A 23664-nucleotide genomic window follows, 5' to 3' on the forward strand; every position below is an offset into this window, starting at 1 on the left:
ATTTTAGAGAATGAATATTGACACCAATGTATCAGCCAATGAGTTGGAGGCGGGGCGAGACTTGCTGTTTTAATTTACAGATTCTCCGAACTCATAACTGAAACTACAGCAAACAGACTCCCGAGTACAGCAGGATTATTTCTCCAGCAAAACGCAGTGAGTACAGCATAGTTACATAACACAAATTATCTTCGTAAAATCAATCTCAGTTACTTACAGCAGTTACTCCAGGCGTGATTGATGGAGGAATTACCCAATCATCTCCATTCTGGCTGGGACTTGTGCGGTCACTATATGCAGACGCATTTATATAGTGCCTTTCACAATCTCAGGATGTCCCAAAGCGATTTATAGCAAATGAGGTACTTTTGAAGTGTAGTCGCTGTTGCAATGTATGAAATGCGGCAGCCAATTGGCACACAGCAAGGTCCCACAAACAGCAATGAAATAAATGGCCAGATCATCTGTTTTAGGCGTATTCTGAGGGATAAATATTGGCCATGACACTGGGGAGAACGCCCTGCTCGTCTTCGACACTGCTATATGATATTGCCAAGTAACGGCATATAGATAAGCAAAAGGATATAGACTTGGGGCACACCCAAGGTGACTGCAGGCATGGGCCATTGAAAAAATGAACTAATTACATTGGAACAGGTAGGATTGAAACCAGAACAGGGTGATGTCACAGAGGTGGCCCATAGTAAAGGAGGATAGAATGATCAACTGCATCAAAAACAGCACCGAAGCTGAAGTGTAAAAGGAGGCACAACTTGCCACAGGGGAACTGAAATAGGCAGTGGTTGAAGAGGTGGATGTGGAGCTGATGCTTCTGAGTACTTTGTATCTTAAAACAATTTAGAAGTCAACTCTACTAATGCGACTATTTCATAAGTAAATAGAATGTGAAATTGCAAAACAGTTCTCCCTCTAAGCACATTATATTCATAAATATTTTAGCTGTTTGATCCTACCAACCAATTTTAAAATCCTAACAAGTTGCAGTGTTTACCTGCTACATGACTCGTTACTAGGTTTACTAAATACAGGAAATTAAAGCAGCAACAATCCCTAACATTTTAATACAGACAACCTCAAATTAATTAAAAACATGAAAGAAAGTGGATGACACAAATTACTAACATTCCACTGTGGACTCCTGATAAGTGAACAAAGTGCTGCTGAAAACAAGCTGTTTACTTAAACGGAAACATTTTAAAGACGGGAATAGTACTTTCAGTATAAAGCTTGCCCCACAGAGAGCAGACACTCACCCATTTACAGTATCTCTACCTTGAAAGGAGAAATTCCCATTTGTAGCCTTTAAAACCTACTCTGCTGCAAGCAATAGGAACAGAAAGTGTGCCAATAGTTGCCCGAATGTAACGTTCAGCCAGAGATAAATCTATCACAAACAATGCAGTGGCTTTTCCAGCAGTAACAACACCTTGCATTTATATAGTGCCTTCAACATAAAAAACTGTCTCAAAACTTTTCACAAAAATAGAAATAACATGAGGAAATGGTGCCTAGTCAGGAAGACAAAGATTTGTAAGGGTTATTGAAAGTTTAGTCAAAAGGGTTTTGAAAGGTGGAGTGGAGTTGAAGATTTAGGGAAAGAAGTCCAGACAGCAGGACCAAGTCAACTGAAGGCACTGTCACTAATTGTCAGATGAAGGGGGGGGTACAGATACACAAGGGCAGAGTCAGTTGACTAGAGCGTGTAGAATTGAGTATGGAGGAGGTTGCAGAGATAGAGAAGGGTACCGCAATGGATAACGAAATGCGAAAAACAAGTAAGTCAGCCCATTAAAGGGACAAGACACATGGGGCCTGATATTAGGAGGGCGGCGGGTTCGCAGCGGGGGGGGGGGGGGGGGTGGCGGGGGGTCGACTGGGCGCGTGGGTAACTTACCTTTGCTTCCGGGTTTTGCGCTGGAAAGCTGCGCAGTGGGCGGACTGCGCATGCGCAGCATAGGCTGTCAGCTGGAGGAGCCCTATTTAAAGGGACAGTCCTCCACTGACTGATGCTGCAGAAAATAGGAAAAATTACAGCATGGAGCAGCCCAGGGGAAAGGCTGCTCTCAGGTTTAATGATGCCTCACTCCAGGTATCATTGGATGGGGTGAGGAGGAGGGGGAGGACAGAGCTCTCCCCCCGGCGGGCGGGCGGAAGTGGCCTGCCTCTGCCATCAAGGCGGCCTGGCTCGAGGTAGCAGAGGAGGTCACCTGCACCACCAACATATCGCGCACCTGCATATAGTGCAGGAGGCGCTTCAATGACCTAAGTAGGTCAGCCGAAGTGAGTACACTTACTCATTCCCCTACACTCCGTCTGCCACATCACCGCCCCCACCCCACATCTCCTTTTGCACTGCCAACACTACTCTGTCATATCACTCCTCACACCCACTCAAAGCTCATCCTCATCTTACCTGCACTTACTCACCTCGCCAGTACTCATCCCACCAATACCACTCAACCCAATCCTCATACAATCTCATGGCTCTATCTCATACTCACCCTCTCATGCATCTCTTTCACGATCAGCCTCACTCAACCTGCCACTACCTGTGCTGCAGCCACAGGGCATGCACCACAAATGTGCAGTAGGAAGCATAAGGCAAACGTGTCATGAGCATAAAGGGGATGCACAAGGGTGTTTGAGGGTTTGTCATGGTTTTTACTTCTATTTAATTTCTGATCAACTCACATTACATATTATATTGTCACCACTACTGTCACGTCTTTGCGAATCTTGTCTGGTTTGTGCAATAATGCCCTTTCTTGAGGATCACTATGAAGACCCACAACTGATGCCACCTATTGTGTCACTGCAGAGTGGGTGTAGGTGTATTTGCAGGGCTCTTTTGTGCAGACGACTGAGAGACGTCGGCGATGTCCCCGGTGGCACCCTGGAAGGATGCGGAGGAGAAGTTGTTGAGGGCAGTGGTGACTTTGACAGCAACAGGCAAGAAGATGGTGCTCAGGCCAGCCGAGAGCAGCTCAGCATGAAGGAGGCTGCAGATGTCCACGACTACATGTCGAGTGACTCTGAGCTTCCGTGCGCACTGCTGCTCAGAGAGGTCCAGGAAGCTGAGCCTCGGTCTGTGGACCCTGTGGCGAGAGTAGTGCCTTCGGTGACGCATCTCTCTCTGCCGTTGCCCTCCCTCCTGCTGTGCAGGTGGATGTGTCACAGCACTGTGTTGTGGAGCTCCACGTGTCAGAGGTGGACGGCGTGGACGGCAAGGCTGTTCGTCCTCCAAGGAGGTCATGACTGCAGCTATGGCGGACCCCATCCGCAAGATGTACATTTGAGGGGGTCCGCAAGGTAGGTAAATGTGTCTGGACACTGGGGTAAGTGTGCAAGTTGGTGAATTTTGTTGTTAGGAGGAAGGTGGCAGAGGCCAAACTTTGTCCAAAGTGACAGAGTGGCCTCCTGCAATGAGTGAGGGTCTCCCCTCCTACCTGTCAAATGGACCTTTGCAGCTGCCACAGGCTGATGGCTGCAACACGTCCATTTCAACTGGGAGTGTTTCCCCCAGTACGGGAAACAGTCCCAGTTGATCTGAAAATCCCACCCCTCCTAAAATATCAGGTCAATCAGGTCTGTAAACGACCTGAAGTACCTGGTTAATTACTTGAAGTGGCACCCCGCTGGCTTTAATTGCCGGCGGGAGTCCCACATGCGGGGGCTGCGTGCGCACGTCAGCGGGCAACCCGGAAGTGGGCGGGTTGGAGCCGGGTTCTGGACCCGCCCCAGGAATCCCCAATTTTCGCAGCCGCCCCGCCACGAACGCACCCACTTAGGGGTGCGAAAATCGAGCCCACGGTTTATTTAGTTTTTCACATGTTTTCAGGGAGAAAAGTGATAGAGTTAACTAAGTGAAATTTGCTATGACTGTTACTCTGTATGTTCACTTGCTTTCTGTGAAATAAAGCAACTAAAATGATTCATATCTGGTCTCATCTTACCACGGTGTTTGTCCATCTCTCTCCTCTTCTAAGATGCTCCTTAAAACCTCTCTCTTTGACCAAGCTTTTGATCACCTGTCCTAATATCTCCTTATGTGGCTCAGTGTTAAATTTTGTTTGATATTGCTCCAGTGAAGAGCCTTGGGACTACGTTAACGGTGCTATATGGGTGGTTGTTGTCCGAAAAGACAAGAAAAGAGCATGAGTGCATGTTTGAAAGACATAAAATCCAGTTCAGATCAGAAGGGGATCCTATTGTTACACCCCTGGGTTATGCTATTGGGCAATACAGGCACACTCCTGAATGTAAAATGCTCAGACCGTTTTCAGGAACAACCATATTCTGTACCCGAGAGAATATCTAAGGCAGACCCAAACATGTAACATCAGACAAACAGTCTGGTCGCACAGAGGTAGTCGACAGGTTGAGAGAAGTAGTGAAGTGATAAGAGATGGGATTCATCCACTGGCAGATTATGCTGCTAAGGACAGCATTTAGATAAGGAAGAAAAGGAAACTAAGGACAGATCCTTGGAGGAATCGCAAGGTAATAGGTGAGGGAAAAGAAGCCATTCCAGAGATGTGTTGGTACATTTGGATGAGTAGAAATGAAGCCATGCAAGGACAGTCCCAAGGAGCTGGGCTCTGGGGGAGAGACAATGGAGTGGTAAATGTGTCAAATGCTGTAGAGGTCAAGGAGGGAAAGCGCAACACAGTAACAGTCACAGAGGATGTCATTTGTGACTTTAACTTGGGCCGTTTCAGTGCCAAGGGAAGAGGGGAAAGAGATTGGAGGATTTTGAACAGGCTACGTTTAGCAAGCATGAATGGGAACTCCATCCTCAAAGAAAGCAGCATTGTTTGCAAGCTACCCCTCCCCCTGCTCCCAGTATTTCAAGAATAGTACTTCATATAAAATTTGATAAAGTACCACATAATAGGCTTGTTAGCAAAATTGAAGCTCATGGAATTAAAGAGGCAGTGGCAGTGTGGATACACAATTGGCTAGGGGACAGAAAACAGAGAGTAGCGATGAACGGTTGTTTTACAGACCGGAGGGAAGTATTCAGTAGTGTCCCCCGGGGTCGGTATTAGAACTACTGTTCTTTTTGATATATATCAATGACCAGCACTTAGGTATACAAGGCATAATTTCAAAGTTTGCAAATGCCAATAAACTCGGAAAAGTAGTAAACAGTGAGGAGGATAGTAGGAGACGTCAGGACAGACTGGTGAAATGGACAGACAAATGGCAGATGAAATTTAATGCAGAGAAGTGTGTAGTGATACATTTTGGAAGGAAGAATGACGAGAGGCAATATAAACTAAATGGTACAATTTTGAAGGAGGTGTAGGAACAGACAGACATGGAGGTTTGTGTACAGAAATCTTTGAAGGTGACAGAACAAGTTGATGAGGCTGTTAAAAAAGCAAACGGGATTCTTGGCTTTATAAATAGAGGCATAGAGTACAAAGGCAAGGAAGTTATGCTAACAATTATAACTCACTGGTTAGGCCTCAGCTGGAGTACTGTGTAAAATTCTGGGCACCACACTTTAGGATGGATACCAAGGCCTTGGAGAGAGCGCAGAAGAGATTTACTAGGATGGTACCAAGGATGAGGGGCTTCAGTTACGTGGAGAGACTAGAGAAGCTGGGGTGGTTCTTCTTAAAAAGGTTAAGGGGATATTTAATAGATGCGTTCAAAATCACAAAGAGTTTTGATAGTATAAATAGGGAAAAACTGTTTCCACTGGCAGGAGGGTCAGTAACCAGAGGACACAAATTTAAGATAATCGGCAAAAGAGCCAGAGGTGAGGTGAGGAGGAATTTTTTTTAATGCAGTGAGTTATGATAATCTGGAATGCAGAGCCTGAAAGGATTGTGGAAGTAGATTCAATATCCAATTCCCTTTTGAAAGTTGCTAAATACTTGAAGGGGTGAAAATTGCAGGGCTATGGAGAAAGAGGAGGGGGGGGGCAATGTGACTAATTGGATAGTACATTCTAAGAGCCTTTACAGATGCAATGGGCCATCTGGCCTCCTTCTGTGCTCTAAAATTCTATATTAAAGGTGCTCTTTCCTCTACTTTCATATCAAGTGACATACAATATTCATTAACACTGCTCTGGAGAAGGGAGGGCAGAAGTACTCTTAATTGGGACACCAAGCTGCAACGGCCTGCTTGGATCCATCTCCAATCAGAGAAGAAAGTAACTTCATCATGGGTTAGTACAAGAAAAGTGCTTTTAATGTAAGGTGCTTCTATCAGTCTTCAAAATACGAGAACAAAGTAACAAAGAATATCACTCCCAAGATTTCCTATTTTTAAGAAAAATAGCAGTATGTGTGACCTGTGACATTGTGATCAGAAAAGACCTGGTCAGATATTGAGCTGGGCAGTGATCTACATCGTTCATAGTTCTGTCCAATCCAAGCACTGGAGAGCAATTCAAAAGTGAGTAGAGACCAATACCAAGTAGTTGAGTTAAGTTTGATAACCATGATCAGTTACCAATTAATATCCGGCTGGAGACCGAATCGGGTACAATGTGACCAGGCTTTTTCTGATCATAATGTGGCAGATCACAACAAGAATGATTTTTTTTTAAAAAAGAAAATCTCCTCTCATCATAGCGATAGTTCTTATATTTTGAAGACTGATAAAAGCAATTTACATTAAAAATACTTTTATTATTCCTCTTTAACAATTACCAATATTGTACTAGCTCAGGATGGAACTACTGTCTTCTCTTTTTGCACGTCATTTTATGCTATTTTAGAGAAGTTCAAACTGGAAGAGCAGTTTCAGTATGGGACCCTAGTTAATGAAAATTTTAATGAGTTTACTTCCTTCAATTTGCTTGTCTTACTATCTAGGGTTTTGAAAGTGGTATACCACATGATCACGCATTAACAGAAATTACAGGCATCCTGCTGATCTAAAGATACCTACAGATGAGAAAGGCCTATTTTATCTCATCCATCCAGACCAAACCTACAGTCTCATGACAAGAACCAACTGTTTCATAAATTATTCCATGGTTGAAAGTATCTCTGTTAAGACAGTGCCCAATAGCAAATTAAACAATTTACCTTTTTGTCTCTTTATGGGCTAAGTTCTGCATTGCCGCCATAGCCTACCCACAAAAGTACCTGGGATTGAAATGGACCCATAAATGTAATACTTCAAACCCTTTCTCCAAAAAGAGGATTTTCAAGATAGCAATCAGTCAAACGTAGTGAGACAGCTTACAAGGTATAATGGGAAATATCAAAGCAACCACCCATTCTTGCAAGAACATCGACAATCATTTTAGTTTATGAAAAAGAGAAAACCCAGTTTACCCCAGTTGTGAGGGTGACCTTTTTTTAAAAAAAAACTTTGTCACAAGCTTTCCTTATTTATGATATAAAACTGGATTGCTATTGTCTATTCGCTGAAGGGGGAAAAATTGAAATCTGGAACTGTAATCATATATGTGTAGCATTTAATCAGTGGTTTTCTGTGTTTTAAATTTGCCTTTATTTAAATTTCTTATTTTGTCAAAAGAGCCCAAGCAATTGGCTTAGTTTTTTGTGGGTAAAAAATATATAAATGTATTAACACAAACAATCCTTCTGAATTCAGATATTAGCAATGTTAAAAGAGTAAAGTTTGAAACAATAGTGTTGTGGTGATAGCAGATGCAAGGTATCCATTTTGTCACAGTAATAACTGTAATGTGCGACTTTCTGTGTTAAGTCGGGTGACAAGAGAAACATCTAAAAAGATGGAAAGAGCTTTAAGAAAAAATCTCCAAATTAATTTGTGGCTCTTTTCCACGTTAGAAACAAGTTGGGGAGTAAATGGAATTAGCCATAAGCCTTCATAGTATGGTACAGCACAGGAGACCATTCGGCCCATCATGCCTGTGCCGGCTCTTTGAAAGAGCTATCCAATTAGTCCCATTCCCCTGCTCCTTCCCCATAGCCCTGTAATTTTTTCCCTTTAAGTGTTTATCCAATTCCCTTTCGAAAGTTACTATTGAATCTGCTTTCACCACCCTTTCAGGCAGTGCGTTCCAGATTATTACAACTCACCGCATAAAAAAATGTTTCCTCATGTCGCTTCTGGCTTTTTTGCTGATCATCTTAAATCTGTGTCCTCTGGTTACCGACCCTTCTGCCACTGGAAACAGTTTTTCCTTATTTACTCTATCAAAACTGTTCATGATTTTGAACTCCTCTATCAAATCTCTCCTTAACCTTCTCTGAACTAAGGAGTACAACCCCAGCTTCTCCACATAACTGAAGTCCCTCATCCCTGATACCATTCTAGTAAATACTACAGATGGATGTTAAATGAACTATTCAAACAAAAAAGTCAAAACCTACCTTTTGTTGGATGAATTTCTTAGCCTCGTCATCTAAAATATACAAATATAAATGAAGTGAAAAGATTAATTATTATGCAGCATAACACATTTTTTTGTACACTAAACAATAACATAGGCGATTTTAATAGTGTGTGGTTTTGCCCTATTGTTTTGTCCTGATTCTCAGAATCCAAACCATAGCCAACCATTTATGATCCATGAAAAGCAGCCAATTAAAATATAGCAAGTGACTTATGGACAAGGCAAGGGACGTCACTGTTAGGACATAATTTTTCCTTTTATTCTGTTTCATTGCCCGCCCACTCCATGTTTTCTCACATAAACATAACTGTAGCTTACTAGTAAAGTCGGCCATGGAAGGAGCATTCATGTCACAGCCTTCAGGTTATTAATTAGCCTGAGAATCCTTTCACTCCTTCACACTGTTCTCCAAGGGAAAACAAAAACAACTAGTAAAGTTTCTCAAATTTGAATTTTGATATAGGTACGGTGTTGCAATGGTTATGATACTGGACTAGAAATCCAGAGGGCTGGACTAATAATCTAGACTTCAAATCCCACTATGGCAGTTTGAGAATTTGAATTCAGTTTTAGAAATCTGGAAATAAAAAAAAGTATTAGTAAAAGTGACCATGAAGCTGTTGGATTGTCATAAAAACCTAACGGGTTTACTAACATCCTTTAGGGGAGGAGGCCTGCCATCCTTGCACAGTCTGGCCTATATGTGATGCCAGTCCTGCACCAACATGGTTGGCTCATAACTGCTCTCTGAAGTAGCTGAGCAAGCCACTCAGTTGTACCAAAAACCACTACCTATGGTTCAAAAAGGCGACCTACCACCACTTTTTCAGGGCAACTAGGGATGGGCAATAAATTCTGGCCTTGCCAGCAACATCCACATCTCAAGAATGAATAAAAAAGAAAAATTCCATTGCATTGGAGGGCAGTATCAACTAACAGTGGCTTTAGTAATAGATAGACGGCAGCAACTTTTTACTGGGTGATATCAGCAGAGTGCTCTGGAAAGAAAGACGTTGGAAAGATTGCAAAAGCATAGGGATATGACATATCTTATGCATTCCCAAAGATCCTACCAGTTTCAACCAGATGTTTTTATAGTCATCAATAATTATACTTTTATTAAATATTGGGAATTATAATGTAACAGAGGCAGCTATATCAGATGACCCAAGTTGGAATTCAGATTTCAACAGGCACTTGTAAGAGGCAGCAACGTTTGCAGGCCTATACATTATACATGAGTGTGTATACACTTCTTTCACCTTAAGGTAGCTATTGCAGCATGAGGTGGAATAAGCAGGAGCAAAAAGAAAGATGGAGCATTATAACTAGAGTGATGCTGAAGAAGCTAAACTCAGGTCCCAAGGCATGGGACAGAAACAGATCTTCAACTAGGAACCTAAAGCAAAGAATATTGTTACAATGTTAAATTTTATTGATGTAATAGATCTCAAATGATGGCATTTTGTAATTTCAGGTAGATGTAATAGGTCACCTGGGGGGGGTTGTAATGCCACAAGCTGGATTAGTATTAAATTTTCTCACATCCCACACATTAAAATATAGCAACAAATCAATGAAAATGTTAAGAACATATTTTGATTCTGCAATGGACCCATATACTTATTAATACATGTTTTTGAATCTCAGATCTTTAAACAGGTCTGAAAGACTGAATAATTCCTATTGTGAAAGCATTTAGAAAAACAAAATTCTTTAATGTGAAACTTAGTTCTGACAATTAATTAACTCAACCATGTTAATAAGAACTTAAGAAATAGGAGCAGTCGTCCACATTTAACTTGCTTTACCCACAAGTTACAAATGTTGGGATGGGGACAACCTGCCTGCCCCACTGATCTGCATTTAAAAAAAAATTCATTCATGGGATGTGGGCGTCGCTGGCAAGGCCGGCATTTATTGCCCATCCCTAATTGCCCTTGCATCTTTAGCATTGCCCTGACATTTTCTTCCACCAGACACCTGGGGCCAGTTTTTCATGCTTCTCTCCAGTTAGCTATCCTGCTTTAACTAGTCACACATTCTCTGGTCTTGTCTATGTCTTTTGTTTCCCTAATTTCTCTTCTTATGCTTCTTATGGTATTATTACTTATGTCACTTAACCATCTCCTGTTCTCTACTTAATTATCTTACAGGTCATTCTTCCTCTTTTCTTGTGTATGTGGTCTTTCTTCTTCCCACCCACCCACACACACCGCCTTTCTCTTGCTTTGTTCCTTCTTATAAGTTGTTCATCTGTAATATCTTCCAGTTCTGCCGAATAGTTATACCTGAAACGTTAACTTTCTTTTCCTTTTCGCACATATGCTTCGTGACCAGCTGAGTGTTTCCAGCGTTTTCTGTATTTGTCCCTGAAAATATGTGAACTGAATATCCGAATAGGAATGTCCTCTTAAAGATATATCCCTATGTGGCTCGGTGTCAAACTGTGCTTGATAAGGCTGCTGTGAAGCACCTTGGGATGTTTTACTACGTTGAAGGCACTATATAAATGCAACTTATTGTTGTTGTTGAATTCCACAAAATTTCCCTGCTCACCAACGCAACGAACGGACTATGGAAAGAAACCGGAGGAAAGGATAGTTTAAAAAAATGTCACATGTCAGTCCCAAGGAAGCCTCAATCAATAGTTCCTGCTGAGGGAACCTTTGGAATTAAACTACAAAACAGGAAGATGAAGTCATGCACAACATCGAGTGAAGGGGCTGTTTTGACGGCTCTTTCCACACTATCGTACCAAAAATCAAAACGAAGGTCTTGAATTTGCAAAACCTGGAAGTCAGGAGAGACTTGGTGAAGCACCATACTCTCCGTCGCGGGCATTGCATCAACTTCCGGTGATACAACTGCCGCAGGCCACGCAATAGTAGTAATTATTTTTTTTACAACAAATTAAGCCGATTCCTTAATTTTAATCCTGCCCTTCGCTTAAATTGCCGAGTGGGGCATTCAGAACCTTACCCAGAGCAGAGCTGGCGTTCGCGCTGCTACTACCCGGAGCTCCACGCTGCCCAGGACTCGTTCCATCTCCTTCAGACATTGTGCACACTATCTGCTACCACGCCTGCGCATATTCTCTGATACCCTCATTGACATCAGTATGAAAAGAAGGGCGGGCGGGCGGGGGTGGACGCATAATTAAATCTACACCAGCATTGTTGTATCGGAATATCTTTCAGTTGAAAATCATTCAGCAGTATATCATTAACTCAACATCAAAAAGAATGCAATATCATGCAACCTGTCCTAATTATTTTGTCTTTTGATGATTATTTTCCGTCAGAGTGATTCTGATTGTCAATTTCACTTTTTGTGACTTAAACTTAGTTATGTTTCCAATAGGCATTTTACGTAGCTAATGTTAAGAAAAAATATTTTTGCCAAATGTAAAAAAAGGTTCACTGGCAGTTGCAGTGAAAGAAAATGATAAATAGCCTATTAGCTGCATGCTAATGACAGACAAACTAGTGTAATCCTCCAATGTACTGAGCTTTGCATTTCACAAAGACACAACCCCAAACATATCAAATTTCAGGGTTAGCCAAATGCAAATAGGACGATAGAACCAAACAAATTTACAGCAGAGGGAAACCATTCGGTCCTTTGTGTCTGCCAGTTCTTTGCCAGAGTAATCCAAAACTAATCCCGCTGCACTGCTCTTCTCCACAGCACTATCTTTCTCTGCTTTAAATAGTTACCTATTTTCCCCTTAGATGCAATTGTGTTTACCTCAACTGTTGCTAGTAGCAAATCATTGCATGCTTTAACTCTAGTGAGAAGAAATGTTCGACTGTACTCACTCTCTTAGTGGCAATTTTAAATTGATGACACCTTGTCACTGACCTCCCAAGAAAATAGCTTTTCCCGAGTCACCCTATCAAAACTCATCATTTTTAAAAATCTCTTCTATACCTCCTTAGCCTTCTCTGCTCCATATCATGTTTATTCAACCTAAAATAGTTACTATAAGGCAACAATAAACCAAAATTAGCCGAATTAGGCACAGAGCTCCCTTAAGTAAACCACCTGTTTCCACTTTGTAGACAGAAGTTTAATATCCGTACAAAAATAATTTAAAAGAGATTACTGGAAAGCAGCAAAAAGCTCGTTCTAATTAGAGTCTCTGGCTATCTTAAGTAAATCAACCACCACCCCACCTCACCCGTAAGTACAACTTCACCCAGCCCCATTATAAACCCATTGCTTTGACAAGCTCGGCCCTTACTCCCGAATATTGATCACAATTGTTGTGACCAGTTAATACACAGGCACCAAAAAAATGTACTCCTGTCCCTTTGAATGTGTGAGTGTATAGAGGGTGTGTGTCTGTCTGTGGGACTCTGTGTGTGTGTGTGTGTGTGTGTGTGGGGGGGGGGGGGGGGGGAGTGCGGTGTCTGGGTGTGTGTTTGGGGGGGGGGGGGGGGAGTGCGGTGTCTGGGTGTGTGTTTGGGGGGGGGGGGGGGAGTGCGGTGTCTGGGTGTGTGTTTGGGGGGGGGGGGGGGGGAGTGCGGTGTCTGGGTGTGTGTTTGGGGGGGGGGGGGGGAGTGCGGTGTCTGGGTGTGTGTTTGGGGGGGGGGGGGGGGAGTGCGGTGTCTGGGTGTGTGTTTGGGGGGGGGGGGGGGAGTGCGGTGTCTGGGTGTGTGTTTGGGGGGGGAGTGCGGTGTCTGGGTGTGTGTTTGGGGGGGGGGGGGGAGTGTGGTGTCTGTGTGTGTGTGTGTGGGGGGGGTGGTGTGGTGTCTGGGTGTGTGTTTGGGGGGGGGGGGGGGGGGGGAGTGCGGTGTCTGGGTGTGTGTTTGGGGGGGGGGGGAGTGCGGTGTCTGGGTGTGTGTTTGGGGGGGGGGGGGGAGTGCGGTGTCTGTGTGTGTGTGTGTGGGGGGGGTGGTGTGGTGTCTGGGTGTGTGTTTGGGGGGGGGGGGGGAGTGCGGTGTCTGGGTGTGTGTTTGGGGGGGGGGGGGTAGTGTGGTGTCTGGGTGTGTGTTTGGGGGGGGGGGAGTGCGGTGTCTGTGTGTGTGTTTGGGGGGGGGGGAGTGCGGTGTCTGGGTGTGTGTTTGGGGGGGGGGGGGAGTGCGGTGTCTGGGTGTGTGTTTGGGGGGGGGGGAGTGCGGTGTCTGGGTGTGTGTTTGGGGGGGGGGGGAGTGCGGTGTCTGGGTGTGTGTTTGGGGGGGGGGGGAGTGCGGTGTCTGGGTGTGTGTTTGGGGGGGGGGGGGAGTGCGGTGTCTGGGTGTGTGTTTGGGGGGGGGGGGGGAGTGCGGTGTCTGGGTGTGTGTTTGGGGGGGGGGGGGGGGAGTGCGGTGTCTGTGTGTGTGTTTGGGGGGGGGGGGAGTGCGGTGTCTGGGTGTGTGTTTGGGGGGGGGGGAGTGCGGTGTCTGGGTGTGTGTTTGGGGGGGGGGGGGAGTGCGGTGTCTGGGTGTGTGTTTGGGGGGGGGGGAGTGCGGTGTCTGGGTGTGTGTTTGGGGGGGGGGGGGGGAGTGCGGTGTCTGGGTGTGTGTTTGGGGGGGGGGGGGGAGTGCGGTGTCTGGGTGTGTGTTTGGGGGGGGGGAGTGCGGTGTCTGTGTGTGTGTTTGGGGGGGGGGGGAGTGCGGTGTCTGGGTGTGTGTTTGGGGGGGGGGGGGGGAGTGCGGTGTCTGGGTGTGTGTTTGGGGGGGGGGGGGGAGTGCGGTGTCTGGGTGTGTGTTTGGGGGGGGGGGAGTGCGGTGTCTGGGTGTGTGTTTGGGGGGGGGGGGGAGTGCGGTGTCTGGGTGTGTGTTTGGGGGGGGGGGAGTGCGGTGTCTGGGTGTGTGTTTGGGGGGGGGGGGGGAGTGCGGTGTCTGGGTGTGTGTTTGGGGGGGGGGGAGTGCGGTGTCTGGGTGTGTGTTTGGGGTGGGGGGGAGTGCGGTGTCTGTGTGTGTGTTTGGGGGGGGGGAGTGCGGTGTCTGTGTGTGTGTTTGGGGGGGGGGGGGAGTGCGGTGTCTGGGTGTGTGTTTGGGGGGGGGGGGGGGAGTGCGGTGTCTGTGTGTGTGTTTGGGGGGGGGGGGGGGGAGTGCGGTGTCTGGGTGTGTGTTTGGGGTGGGGGGGAGTGCGGTGTCTGTGTGTGTGTTTGGGGGGGGGGGGGGGGAGTGCGGTGTCTGGGTGTGTGTTTGGGGGGGGGGGGGGGGGGGAGTGCGGTGTCTGAGTGTGTGTTTGGGGGGGGGGGGAGTGCGGTGTCTGGGTGTGTGTTTGGGGTGGGGGGGAGTGCGGTGTCTGTGTGTGTGTTTGGGGGGGGGGGGGGGAGTGCGGTGTCTGGGTGTGTGTTTGGGGGGGGGGGGGGAGTGCGGTGTCTGGATGTGTGTCTGGGGGGGGGGGGGGGAGTGCGGTGTCTGGGTGTGTGTTTGGGGGGTGGGGGGGAGTGCGGTGTCTGGATGTGTGTCTGGGGGGGGGGGGGGGGGGGGAGTGCGTAGTCTGGGGGGGGGGGGGGGAGTGCGGTGTCTTGGGGGGGGGTGCGGTGTCTGGGTGTGTGTTTGGGGGGGGGGGACTGCGGTGTCTGGGTGTGTGTTTGGTGGGGGGGGGAGGGGAGTGCGGTGTCTGGGTGTGTGTTTGGTGGGGCGGAGTGCGGTGACTGGGTGTGTGTGGGGTGGTGGGGGGGTAGTGTGGTGTCTGTGTGTTTGGGGGGGTCATGTGGTGTCTGTGTGTTTGGGGGGGTAGTGCGGTGTCTGGGGGTGTGTTGAGGGGGGTGGGGTAGTGTGTTGTCTGTGTGTGTGTTTGGGGGGGGGGAGTGCGGTGTCTGGGTGTGTGTTCGGGGGGGGGGGAGTGTGGTGTCTGTGTGTGTTTGGGGGGGGGGAGTGTGGTGTCTGTGTGTGTTTGGGGGGGGGGGGTAGTGTGGTGTCTGGGTGTGTGTTGAGGGGGGGTAGTGTGGTGTCTGGGGGTGTGTTTGGGGTGGGGTAGTGTGGTGTCTGGGTGTGTGTTGAGGGGGGGTAGTGTGGTGTCTGGGGGTGTGTTTGGGGTGGGGTAGTGTGGTGTCTGGGTGTGTGTTGAGGGGGGGTAGTGTGGTGTCTGGGGGTGTGTTTGGGGTGGGGTAGTGTGGTGTCTGGGTGTGTGTTGAGGGGGGGTAGTGTGGTGTCTGGGGGTGTGTTTGGGGTGGGGTAGTGTGGTGTCTGGGTGTGTGTTGAGGGGGGGTAGTGTGGTGTCTGGGGGTGTGTTTGGGGTGGGGTAGTGTGGTGTCTGGGTGTGTGTTGAGGGGGGGTAGTGTGGTGTCTGGGGGTGTGTTTGGGGTGGGGTAGTGTGGTGTCTGGGGGTGTGTTGAGGGGGGGTAGTGTGGTGTCTGGGGGTGTGTTGAGGGGGGGGTAGTGTGTTGTCTGGGTGTGTGTTGAGGGGGGTGGGGTAGTGTGTTGTCTGGGTGTGTGTTGGGGGGGGGGTTAGTGTGGTGTCTGGGTGTGTGTTGAGGGGGGTGGGGTAGTGTGTTGTCTGGGTGTGTGTTGAGGGGGGTGGGGTAGTGTGTTGTCTGGGTGTGTGTTGAGGGGGGTGGGGTAGTGTGTTGTCTGGGTGTGTGTTGAGGGGGGTGGGGTAGTGTGTTGTCTGGGTGTGTGTTGAGGGGGGGGTAGTGTGTTGTCTGGGTGTGTGTTGAGGGGGGTGGGGTAGTGTGTTGTCTGGGTGTGTGTTGAGGGGGGTGGGGTAGTGTGTTGTCTGGGTGTGTGTTGAGGGGGGTGGGGTAGTGTGTTGTCTGGGTGTGTGTTGTCGGGGGGTGGGGTAGTGTGTTGTCTGGGTGTGTGTTGAGGGGGGTGGGGTAGTGTGTTGTCTGGGTGTGTGTTGAGGGGGGTGGGGTAGTGTGTTGTCTGGGTGTGTGTTGAGGGGGGTGGGGTAGTGTGTTGTCTGGGTGTGTGTTGAGGGGGGTGGGGGGTGATATTTACACTCCGAGCTGCTCCCCTCCCCAACACCAACACCTCTCACTTGGGAGTGGACTATTTATTTGAACCATGCACCACCAGGTGCATGGTTCATACTCCTGTGACTCAGCCAACGTTGTCTACCTCATACGTTGCAGGAAAGGATGCCCCAGAGCATGGTACATTGGCGAGACCATGCAGACGCTGCGACAACGGATGAACGGACACCGCGCAACAATCGCCAAACAGGAGGGTTCCCTCCCAGTCGGGGAACACTTCAGCAGTCATGGACATTCATCCACCGACCTTCGGGTAAGCGTACTCCAAGGCGGCCTTCGAGACACACGACAACGCAAAATCGTCGAGCAGAAATTGATAGCCAAGTTCCGCACCCATGAGGACGGCCTCAACCGGGATCTTGGGTTCATGTCACGCTACACGTTACCCCACCAGCGAACAAATGTTATCTGTTTTTAATATAATGGGTCATTTGCTGGCTCTCTCTGCCTTCCGGATGTTTCTGCCTCTCTCTCTGTGTTTTTTTTTTCTCTCTGTTTTTTTTTCCCTGTTTGTGTTTTTTTATTGAATGTGTATTCGGAGGTTCTGCAGGTAACACCTCTCTGTCTGAACACGGTGATTGCCTTGGCAACGGGCAGTTGCAGGGGCAGTCTGTAAACACCATTTATTATTGTTCAATATGTATAAATGCGTAGGCTTCAAGGAGATCTTGAAACATTTGCCTGAGGAAGGAGAAAATCTCCGAAAGCTTGTGAATTTAAAATAAAATTGCTGGACTATAACTTGGTGTTGTAAAATTGTTTACAATTGTCAACCCCAGTCCATCACCGGCATCTCCACATCATGACTACCATCGACACCACAAACTGCCGGCTCACAGTGGAAAGGATATCCAAGAAGATCGCGCATTTAGACACAGACATCAAGTTTTTACAGAGCTGCAAGAAAGCAGACAAGATCCCGAAAGGACTCCAGATCACGAACCCACTCAAGTCCACATACAACTCGGATTACGCTGAGAGACTCTGCCGCCGTACCTCTCGCACACTCCGCAACCATCTCATACACCAACTCTACAGCAGACGCCACAACCTCGAAACCAAGATAGAGTCCATACTCTCAACCTGTACTCAGGACACAGCAGACCAGCTACGTTATACCGCCAAACAGACGAGGCAACGGAACTACGCTGCCTACATGAAAACCAAGAGCAGGAAGCTTGAGAAACTCGGCATCACCACCAGCAACGACCAAGCTTCCCCTGGTACCACGGTTGCAACCACAGGGAAGTCTATTGTCAATTTATCCGACCACACCCTTCAACCAGACGAAATCGAAGTTCTCAGCCGAGGGCTCAATTTCTGCCCCACTACCAAAATGGACCCCACTAGTCTCGCGGCGGACACAGAGGAATTCATCAGGAGAATGAGGCTCCGGGAATTCTACCACAAACCCCAAGATTTCAGCAGCGAACCCAATGAGACAATCGACGATCCGGAACAGCAGACAGAGGGATCCGCGGTACAGCAACCGAAGAGGAAAGAGTCAAACTGGACTCCTCCGGAGGGTCGCTGCCCTCAGCTGGACATGTATGCTCAAGCTGTCAGGAAATGCGTCAATGCCAGATTCATCAGCCGCACTCAGAAGACAGTCCAGAATGTCACCCGAGCACAACGCAACGCCATCAACGCTCTCAAGACCAACCGCAACATCGTCATCAAACCAGCGGACAAAGGAGGAGCCATAGTCATACAGAACAGAACAGACTATTGCAAAGAAGCATACCGACAACTGGACAACCAGGAACACTACAGACGGTTACCCGCAGATCCGACCAAAGAACACACCCACCAGCTCAACAAACTGATCAAGACCTTCGATCCAGACCTTCAAAGCATCCTACGCATTCTCATCCCACGTAATCCCCGCGTGGGAGACTTCTACTGCCTCCCAAAGATACACAAAGCCAACACACCCGGACGTCCCATCGTATCAGGCAACGGAACCCTGTGTGAGAACCTCTCTGGATACATCGAGGGCATCCTGAAACCCATCGTACAGGGAACCCCCAGCTTCTGTCGTGACACTACAGACTTCCTACAAAAACTCAGTACCCACGGACCAGTTGAACCAGGAACACTTCTCACCACGATGGACGTCTCGGCACTATACACCAGTATCCCCCACGATGACGGCATCGCTGCGACAGCATCAATACTCAACACCAACAACAGCCAATCTCCGGAAGCCATCCTACAACTCATCCGCTTCATCCTGGATCACAATGTCTTCACCTTCGATAACCAGTTCTTTACCCAAACACACGGAACAGCCATGGGGACCAAATTCGCACCCCAATACGCCAACATTTTCATGCACAAGTTCGAGCAGGACTTCTTCACTGCACAAGACCTCCAACCAACACTATACACCAGATACATCGACGACATTTTCTTTCTATGGACCCACGGCAAGGAATCACTAAAGAGACTACACGATAACATCAACAAGTTCCATCCCACCATCAAGCTCACCATGGACTACTCCTCAGAATCAGTTTCTTTCTTGGACACACGAATCTCCATCAAAGACGGGCACCTCAGCACCTCACTCTACCGCAAGCCCACGGACAACCTCACGATGCTCCACTTTTCCAGCTTCCACCCTAACCACGTCAAAGAGGCCATCCCCTATGGACAGGCCCTGCGAATACACAGGGTCTGCTCAGACGAGGAGGAACGCGATGGACACCTACAGACGCTGAAAGACGCCCTAGTAAGAACGGGATATGACGCTCGACTCATCGATCGACAGTTCCGACGGGCCACAGCAAAAAATCGCATAGACCTCCTCAGGAGACTAACACGGGACGCAACCAACAGAGTACCCTTTGTCGTCCAGTACTTCCCCGGAGCGGAGAAACTACGCCATGTTCTCCGCAGCCTTCAACATGTCATCAATGAGGACAAACACCTCGCTATGGCCATCCCCACACCTCCACTACTCGCCTTTAAACAGCCACCCAACCTCAAACAGACCATCGTTCGCAGCAAACTACCTAGCTTTCAAGAGAACAGCGTCCACGACGCCACACAACCCTGCCACGGTAACCTCTGCAAGACATGCCAGATCATCGACACAGATACCACCATCACACGAGATGACACCACCCACCAGGTGCATGGTTCATACTCCTGTGACTCAGCCAACGTTGTCTACCTCATACGTTGCAGGAAAGGATGCCCCAGAGCATGGTACATTGGCGAGACCATGCAGACGCTGCGACAACGGATGAACGGACACCGCGCAACAATCGCCAAACAGGAGGGTTCCCTCCCAGTCGGGGAACACTTCAGCAGTCATGGACATTCATCCACCGACCTTCGGGTAAGCGTACTCCAAGGCGGCCTTCGAGACACACGACAACGCAAAATCGTCGAGCAGAAATTGATAGCCAAGTTCCGCACCCATGAGGACGGCCTCAACCGGGATCTTGGGTTCATGTCACGCTACACGTTACCCCACCAGCGAACAAATGTTATCTGTTTTTAATATAATGGGTCATTTGCTGGCTCTCTCTGCCTTCCGGATGTTTCTGCCTCTCTCTCTGTGTTTTTTTTTTCTCTCTGTTTTTTTTTCCCTGTTTGTGTTTTTTTATTGAATGTGTATTCGGAGGTTCTGCAGGTAACACCTCTCTGTCTGAACACGGTGATTGCCTTGGCAACGGGCAGTTGCAGGGGCAGTCTGTAAACACCATTTATTATTGTTCAATATGTATAAATGCGTAGGCTTCAAGGAGATCTTGAAACATTTGCCTGAGGAAGGAGAAAATCTCCGAAAGCTTGTGAATTTAAAATAAAATTGCTGGACTATAACTTGGTGTTGTAAAATTGTTTACAATTATTTATTTGACGGGTGGGTCCATTGACGCCAGACATAGCTCTGTACAGCCAATAACAGTGTTTTATCGTTCAAACCCCACCGTCTTCATTATTTCAAACACTCACACAAAGAACAAACCGATTTTACTTTACGTTATTTGTTTATGTTACTTGAAAGTCGAGTCTGATCGAGTAAACATCCCCGCAGACGCTGCCATTGCTGGAAAAGGGGGAAGTCATAATCAGAATATCGGGGCCGAAATCATAAAGCAATGAATAAACTTACGCAAAACGCGTGATTGCTGTTCTTTCTTCACATCCAAGAGAACGTCTTTTTAAAATGATAATTCTTTTAGTTCTGAGGGGCGCTGATTTGCCATCGTCACCCCGCCCTCCCCCCCCTTCTTCGAATTTAACAACGCCCAAACTTTGGTGAAATGGCACTCACATGGATTCGACCACTTCGCCAACCAGGAAGGGGAGGGGTTGTTGTTGACGACATCAGACTTATGTGGATTTCAGGCTGTCTGTCAGGCGCACACTTGCTTTATTCCCGACGTTAACGTCGAAGAGTTTAGTAGTAGACGATCGGGGTGTTGTATTGGAGTGGATGTGAGTAGCGGGAGAGGCCGGGCTCGGTCTTTTTTTTCCCCCCCCCCACCCCCTTTGCCGTGGTCGGCTCGGGCTCGGGCTCGGGCTCGGGCTCCCCTCGCTCGGCCTCTGGCGCTGGTCGGCGGCGGTTGGTGAACTTTCCTCCGCGGGGCTCGCGCCGCCGCTCAAAGTTTTCGCGAAGTTTCTCCGGCGGCGACGGAGCCGCGCGCCCGTTTCTTCTCAACGATGCATTTCTCCATCCCCGAGACAGAGGCGCTGAGCGGGGAGAGCGGCTCCACGTACGTGGTGAGTAAATGGCAAAGGGGAAGGGAGGGAGGAAGGCAGGGAGGAAGGCAGGGAGGGAGCAGTCGGGCCGATGGGAGGCTGCCGCAGCCGCTGATTTCTGGCCCGGAGTAAAGGGGTGTCTGTGTTTGGGGTGGGGGGGGGGGGTGGAAGATTCTCTCTCCCTGAACGCCCCACCCCGGGGCCGTGGTCGGTGCGAGTTCCGCGGAGACGGTGGCCCGGGGTTTGCTTTGCTCCGCTCCTCGGTCGGCGTTGGTACACGGGAACGGCCGGAGCGGCGTTTATTGCGGTAACCGGTACGGTTTCACGAGTCTGTGCAAGCTGCAGGTCCGGTCTCGCAGTGGGGCTCAGCTCAACTTGTCCCCCCCCTCCTCCTACCCCCCATCCTCCGCTGTTCGTAATAGTTTTGTAATCTACGCCCCCACCCAACCGCGTTCACCTTCCGACGTGTCCGTAAGTGTTTGTTTAATGGGGGAGACGTTCTGAGTCCGAGTTAACTCCACTTCACCCCCCCCCCCCACCCCCAAGCTCCCGGACCATCGCGCCGTGCCTCTCTCCCTCTCCCACCCCCCCCCCGGCAGCTCCCCGCCTCCCTCCCCCTCCGATCCCCGCCTCCCTCCCCCTCCGATCCTCGACTATGGCACGCACTCTTCCAACACCGCTAGAATGGAGTGTGTCGGGATTAGAACTGAGCGCTTCGTGCTTCTAACTTACAAAATAGACTTTATTCAGAAACACAATGCAAGTTTGTCAAATTCAGAGTTATTAAATTGGGAGGGGTGAAAGAGTTGTCTGATGAAACGAACAAGAAGCTACGGAACGACCGAGACAAAATTTTGCAATTGAATTTATTTTGGTAGATTTCAAAATTCAACAGAGGTGCAAAGTATTTGATATTCGAAAGGGGAAAAATGGAGAAAAAAATAATCGGTGATGTTGGATTGAATAGGCGAGAGCCTAACAGACGTGTGGGAATGCTAACGTGGATTCTGTCCAGTTATTGTAGAGTAGCAAAGCAAACAAAAATGTCGAGCTTTAAGACCTTACTTAAAACCTACTTCTTCGACCAAGCTTTTGGTCACCCTTCCTAATATTTCCTCCTTTGGCTAAGCATCCATTTCTTCTTTATACCTCTGTTAAAGGCACTATATAAATACAAGTTGTTATGTTGCCGAATGAATAGATTAAGCTTGAGGCAATCATGTTGAAGCTGCACAGTGCATTTATCAGACCACACTGAGTGTACCTGCTCACTGAAACGCTAAGAAAAAGCCCTGGGAGTAGTATAAAGAAAGCTTAATAGGCTGATCCCCAGTGTCAGTGCACTGACTTATGAGGAAAGGTTAGCTAACAAGATGGGACCTTTTTATAGCTGTACAAGGTATGAAGTGGAATAGAAAAGGTTCACTGTGAGCATAATTCGAGATTAACCTATGACAGAGGTACAAACTAGCAAAAGATGAGTTCAGGATAGATGTCCAGAAGTACTTCAAACAAAGGATTATTAATATCTGAAACTGTAGAATTATTCAAGAGGCAATTGGATGCTGTGATGGTGAGAACATAGGTTTCTATAGAAGGATGAGCCAAATAAGATGAATCTAAGATAAGATCAAGCTGGAGGCGACTCCTCTCTCTACTTCTGTTATTTCTAATCTACTTTAACTCTCAGAATCTAGTAGATCAGTACGTGAAGGAGTAGCAGTATATTTGTGACTGTTAAATAGCTTCAATACTTCATAAATTAGACTACAAGTTAATCCAGTCTGTAGAGAATCTGCTAGGCCTCACTCTTTGACCATTAAAAGAAAGAACTTGCATTCATATAGCACCTTTCACAACCTCAGGACATTCCAAAGCACTTTATAGCCAATGAAGTACTGTAATCATTGTTGTAATGCAGCCAATTTGGGCACAGCAAGGTCCCATAAACATCAGTGAGATAATGACCAGATAATCTGTTTTACTGATGTTGGTTGAGGGATAAATATTGACTAAGACATCGGGAGAACTCCCCTGTTCTTCTTCGAATAGTACCGTGGGATCCTTTACGTCCACCTGAGACAGGGCCTCTGTTTAACTTCTCATCCGAAAGATGGCACCTCCGATAGTGCCACGATCCCTCAGTACCGCACTGGAGTGTCGGTCCAGATTATGTGCTCAAGTCTCTAGAGTGGGACTTGAACCGACAACATTCTGACTCTGAGGTGAGTGCTACCACTGTGCCAAGGCTTACATCTTATTCTTGTGATGCCTGAGTTGTTCAGATGCCATTGTGAGTGATTACATCTGACTTCTGGCTGTGCTAAATGCTAGCTGGTGAAGTAATAGTCATACTTTTTGAGTTCCTGTTGAGATATTCTGGCTGAGTAATATTTATTATATAGTATGTTGTAAATTCTGGTAGCAAAGACGTGACTTTTTTCTATGTCTATACAAAAATAGGAGGTTCACATTCAGTAAATACTTATAATGGTTTGAAATTTGGCTGTGATACAGACAGCCACTGCATAAGTACTGCCTTGAACGCGAGTCTTGTTTTGGTAGTGAAATACTTTTTAAACTGACCCCTCAGTCACAAACGCAGAATGTTGTTTGCATCGACAATTTCCAAAGCAGTTGCAAGTGGGCTTACTTA

At 47.7% G+C, this 23664-nt stretch overlaps 2 protein-coding genes across 5 annotated transcripts in view; one reads left to right on the forward strand and one right to left on the reverse strand.

The window, feature by feature from the left end:
- Window positions 1-21042, reverse strand: part of eif2b4 (eukaryotic translation initiation factor 2B, subunit 4 delta) — a 69413-nt gene extending 48371 nt beyond the window's left edge. The window contains exons 1-2 of one of the 3 annotated variants that reach the window (XM_067984795.1): window positions 11357-11465; window positions 8352-8383 (exon numbers count right to left, since the gene is read on the reverse strand). In XM_067984795.1, coding sequence (XP_067840896.1) covers window positions 8352-8383; window positions 11357-11435 — 111 coding nt within the window. In that variant the 5' untranslated portion in view covers window positions 11436-11465. Of the gene's footprint in view, window positions 1-8351; window positions 8384-11356; window positions 11466-20580 lie in introns of those variants that run through there. The other 2 variants (XM_067984797.1, XM_067984796.1) reach the window with 2 other exon arrangements.
- Window positions 20623-23664, forward strand: part of snx17 (sorting nexin 17) — an 82641-nt gene continuing 79599 nt past the window's right edge. Inside the window, exon 1 of one of the 2 annotated variants that reach the window (XM_067984800.1) lies at window positions 20623-21029. In XM_067984800.1, coding sequence (XP_067840901.1) covers window positions 20970-21029 — 60 coding nt within the window. In that variant the 5' untranslated portion in view covers window positions 20623-20969. The remainder of the gene's footprint in view (window positions 21030-23664) is intronic. The other variant, XM_067984799.1, reaches the window with a different exon arrangement.

Source organism: Heptranchias perlo, chromosome 5 (genome assembly GCF_035084215.1).
Source record: "Heptranchias perlo isolate sHepPer1 chromosome 5, sHepPer1.hap1, whole genome shotgun sequence".
NCBI lineage: Eukaryota > Metazoa > Chordata > Chondrichthyes > Hexanchiformes > Hexanchidae > Heptranchias > Heptranchias perlo.